General features: G+C 43.9%; 1 protein-coding gene across 1 annotated transcript; it reads right to left on the bottom strand.

Annotated features, from left to right (window-relative positions):
* Window positions 1-1,529: 1,529 nt before the first annotated feature.
* Window positions 1,530-2,435, bottom strand: TAS2R16 (taste 2 receptor member 16). Its single transcript, XM_005898207.1, has one exon. The coding sequence runs from the start codon at window positions 2,433-2,435 to the stop codon at window positions 1,530-1,532; it is 906 nt and encodes a 301-aa protein (XP_005898269.1).
* Between the last annotated feature and the right edge of the window lie 2,655 nt (window positions 2,436-5,090).

Genomic DNA, 5,090 nt, shown 5'->3' with positions numbered 1-5,090 from the left:
ACCCAAGACCAGGTCAGAATTTCCATTTCCTTCCAGGACTAAGCCTTCTTTCGTAGTCAAACTTGAGATATCTACTTTCTTAAGTCTTCTCATGGCAGAACCAGAAGTTCAGTTCACCAGACATCCCTAATATGTATGAGGTGAACAAAGTGTATTCTTAACTCTGACATCAGAAAGCTTTAAGAGATGAAGCTGTCCTTAGGAACAATATGTGGATAAGTGCCGGAGCTTATGGAAGCTGAGACTCAAAGGTCAGTGAGTCGTCAGTTACCAATTTTGTTGCTGGTGGATGAGGGTGGAGAGGAAAGAAAGAAGGAGATAGATGCCATGAGGGTAAGGTAAGACTTGGTCCTACAAAGATAAGAGTATGAGAGAAACCTGTGGGATTGGGGAAGCTGAAAAGGACTTGAGTCCTAAAGGTGATTTTAACTAGATTCCTGCGTAGTTCCTATATTCTTGTCCATTTGGAAAGAACTTTAGACTATCAGAGAGCAAAGAAGATTATAGAAGGCTTAAGCCAATGTCACTCAGATTTTATGAAGAGGAGTTCCTGCTGACATCTGGGTTATGCATGGAAGAAAACCAGCTAAGCCTCAATCTGGGAATATTTCTAGAAATTTCATACCGTCTTGTAGTACACTAAAGAGGCAAGAATCCAGTCAATAGAAACTGTGTGTGTGTGTGCACGCGTGTGCGCACACGTGTGTGTGTGCTTAGTTGCTCAGTCGTGTCTGTCTCCTGTGACCCCATGGACTGTAGCCTGCCAGACTCCTCTATCCACAGAATTTTCTAGGCAAGAATACTTGAATTGGTTGCTGGTTCCTATGCCAGGGAATCAACCGGTCAAATTAAATTGCCAATATTTGAACAAATTCCAAGATGAACCTAGATTGGGTAAGTCATCTCCTTTTCTGGGAAAAGTGTAATGTCTTAACAAATGAAAATGAAAGAGTTAAAATTTGATTTGAGTATTAAAAGCATAAAGGAAGAGACACAAATTTGGAAGAGACACAAATAAGGAAAATCATATTATAGGATAAAAGTTCAGAAGCAGCAGAGAGAGATATTCAAGATCTTTTCCTGACTAAAGTAGGGAAGGTAAATTAAGGGGTTAGTATGGAAAACATTCAGGGTATGGGCAATAAGCTTTATAGGGAAGAGACTCATATTAGTCAGTGAGGAATTGGCAGTCATAGACTAGGTCAAATAAAAACAAAATGGGGACACCATGATTTCGGGTCTCTTGTGTTGAATATACCAGGAGAAAGATCCCAGAGGTAGAGAGGTAGGGGAAGCCATGAGAGAGTTTGCACCAACCTGGGGACTGTGGACAGGAGAAGGGAGCAGTGGCACAGAACAGAAGAGCTTGGTTGTTTGGAGATAGATGGCTATGGGCAAAGAGAATGAGGCTGATGTTTATGGTTTCTCATTGTCACACAGGGGATTGTCAAGATCCTGCCAGTTGGGTTATTGGTATTAGTTGTATCCGTGCAAAAGCTCATTTGCGCAGAGGTCTTGTCCGCTATGCCTCAGGCAGCTTCTAGGCTCCAGCACCTTGCCTTTAAAACTCTTTTCAGTTTGACACTGCTCAGCATTAGTAAAGTAGAATGAATAGAGACGAATGCATAGATGATAGCTTCCCAGGCCCAGAACCAGGACTCTTTATTAAATAGGACATCCAATATGGAGAGGAGCACGGTGAGAAAATAAAAGGTGAACAAGATGAGGACGATGGCAAGGGACCTCAGGGCGGCAGAGTGGGCTTCCGGGCTGGAGTTGGAGCAGCCTGTGTGAAGGTCTTTCATCTGCTTCAGATGTCGGGATAATAAGGCCATGAGCAAGACTGTGGAGGCCAGGAACAGGAGGAAAGGAATAACCAACACAACTACTTTGTGCAGTGTGGAAAAATCCCACAGGAACGCCTCAAGTCTCTCAAGCATGGTGCTGTTTCTAGGGAAATGCTTCATGGCGATGAATTGAATATCAATGTAATAACTAGTAGCTGGAAATATGGTAGACACACAAGAAATCAGCAGAGAGCCCAGCAACAGCCGAGGAACCCATCTCACAATTCTCCACTTCAGCCAGAGGAAGATGGGGTGGCTGAAGAAGGAGACTTTGACACAATAGAAGACAGCAAGCAAGCTGGTCAACCAGAAGGAAAGGATGTTAGTAAATTCCCAGATGATCCCGAAATACCAAAAATTGTAATTAGGGTGGAAGTGGGAACCAAAGTTGTACAGCATCGATGACCACAGTTGACAGAAGCGACAGATGCCCAGGCTGATGAGAATCATGTCCGCAGGTGGCAGCCTTTGAGTCTGCACCCACTCTCTGCCCAGTGCTACAACAATCAGGCTGCTCTGCCCAGTTATTGTCAAGAACTCGAGCATATAGATGATCATGAAGAAGACAGAGAGTTGGCTGGTTGTCATCCTTCTATTCCAAAGAAACTTCCTGGGCATGTACTCAGAATCTCTGCCACAGTTTCCAGTTTGGGACCAGGTTCCTGGCCCCATTAGTGTTTCATGCAAGAAAATACCTCCCTCCCGATGCAAATTTTCCCTGGCTCATTTTTGACTTTGCCATTTTCCTAGCTGCAGGATTTGCTTATGCTTTGCTTGCTGGTTTGTTATCAGGCCTGGATGCAGGGAAATGGGGTTGGAATGTGGATCCTTGCTTCTGAGGTGATTTGATTATTCCCATATAAGACATCCCTATTTCATAATCATGCTGTTTATATCTTTGGAGGTGTCTTTAGCTTATTTCTCTATCATTTCAATAGGATAGTCTCATTCTTTATACCTAAAACTTGAACTACAGGAAAGATAAAGTCTTCTCTGTCCATTCATGTCCCAGGTAATATTTCTAGTCTGCTCACTGAGTGCTGTAACAAGGTCAACTTCAAAAACCCTGCCTCCCCAGCTTCTGCAGCTGCTGGGCACAGATGCCACAATCAAAGTTTCAACCTCTCTAATGTGTGCATTCAGTCACTCAGTCATGTCTGAGTCTTTGTGACCCATGGACTGTAGCCCTCCAGGCCCCTCTTACTGTGGATTTCCCAGGCAAGAATACTGGAGTGGGTTGCCACTTCCTTCTCCAGGGGCTCTTCCTAATCCAGGGGTGGAACCTAGGTCTCCCGCTTGGCAGAAGGATTCTTTATCACTGAGCCACCTGGGAAGTCATTGAATCTATGTAAGAAACAATAAAGAAAATCTTTGCTGTGAGAGTCCACCCAAGAAATTGTGGGAAGCTGAGATCTTCAAGTCTCCTCGTCTAAGATGTGCAATTTTCTTCGCTGCCCATTGGACTTCTTAACTCAGAGAAATCACCGCACAGTGCCCACTCACTCCCTAAAATTGAGAGGTGGCTTCCTTGGCTATTGTTTTGCTGATTCCAGTACCTTGAGCTCAGGTTTTATATATCTTTAGGATATATAAAAGCTATATATATATCCATTTGTTCCATTATCGTCACTGTTTATTTTTTTTCCCTTATGTGGTGAGGCTATGTTTGTCACTGCTCCCACTGCTCAAGATGAATTGAAAGAGGGCCCTCTTACCACTAGTAAAACAATTTTTAAACTTGATATCTACGGAAGGGAGCAGCCTAAAGGACTTTCTCTCTTTGTTCGTTTGTTTCTGTAGTTATTGTCTTCGAGCTTCCCCTTCCCTGACCAGCCTGTGGAGACAAAGGGAATTGCTGATGAGTGTGACTTCAAATGTCCCTGACTCTGGTGTAATCTGGTTCTGTGAAATTGTAACTCGCTGTAAAGTCCCCACTAGATATTTCTGAAGGTGACTCCTGTGGGCTCGCAATCGAGTCTGACCCCAGGGGATGCAGAATAGGCTGCTCTGCCAGGCACCTGCTGAAGGTAGTCTCCTGGCAGGTGCTTCCCTGTCCAGTTGTGGGGCCGGCTTTGGGCTGCACCACCTCTAACTTGTGCTCTTGCTGCTCAGAACTCCACCCCTAAAGGCCCTGAGGCTGAGGGACCTAGCGGGCTGTCTGTGGGGGAGCAGCCCAGTATTCACGCTGAGCTGTTTGAGGAAACTTGGAAGCTTAACTCTGCCCTTCTATCTTTGTAGTCTCACTGGAAGCAAATTTGATTTGCAGCTGTCCAAACAACTACAGTGGTGGCTCAGACAGTACAGAATCTGCCTGCTAGACAGGAGACCTGGGTTAGATTCCTGGGTTGGGAATATTCCCTGGAGAAGGGAATGGCAACCCACTCCAATACTCTTGCCTAGAACATCCCTTGGACAGAGGATCCTGGCGAGCTAAAGTCCACTGGGTTGCAAAGAGTCGGACACCACTGAGCAACTAACTCTTTAACTTTCAAACAACTACAGTAGCACCCACTTGAGGCAAGCTCTTTTTCTATCAAGAGTCTAGGCCCACATTCCAAGTATTCAATGTTGCTACTGTGGAACTGAATGCCTGGTGGAGGGTGGTACCTTGGAATATGAAGACAGTAATTGAAAACCTCAGAGACAAAAAAAAAAAAAAACTCAGAGACTCATGTTGATTATGGCAGAAACCAACACAATATTGTAAAGTAATTATCTTACAATTAAAAATAAACTAAAAAAAGGAAGAAAATCCAATTTTTCTAGGCTATTAGTTTATAAATCTATCCTTTTCCTGTTGAATTTCCTTAGCACCTTTATTGAAATATATAAATGTTGGTTTACATGGAGTCTCTAGTCTTCTCAACTTACCTATGTGTATAAATGTTCACCAGGCTTCCTCAGTGGCTCAGCGGTAAAGAAGCTGTCTGTACTGCAGAAGATGTGGATTCAATCCCAGGGTTGGAAAGTTCACCTGGAGAAGGAAAGGGAAATTTACTCCAGTATTCTTGCAAGGAAAATCCAATGGGCAGAAGAGCCTGCTGGGTTACAGTTCATGGGGTGAGTGGCTGAGGACACATAAATGTTCACCAATACAATTAAAAAAAAAGAAAACCTCAGAGACAAAAAGAGCCTTATAAGCAGGGAACTTGTGAATTTGTAGTCTTTTGATGCTATTTTGGACAACCGATAAACTACAAATTGGGCTTCCCTGGTGGCTCAGGGATATAGAATCCACCTGCC

This window comes from Bos mutus, chromosome 4 (genome assembly GCF_027580195.1).
Source record: "Bos mutus isolate GX-2022 chromosome 4, NWIPB_WYAK_1.1, whole genome shotgun sequence".
In the NCBI taxonomy this organism is placed as follows: Eukaryota; Metazoa; Chordata; class Mammalia; order Artiodactyla; family Bovidae; genus Bos; species Bos mutus.
This window is presented reverse-complemented; position numbering and strand designations above follow the sequence as displayed.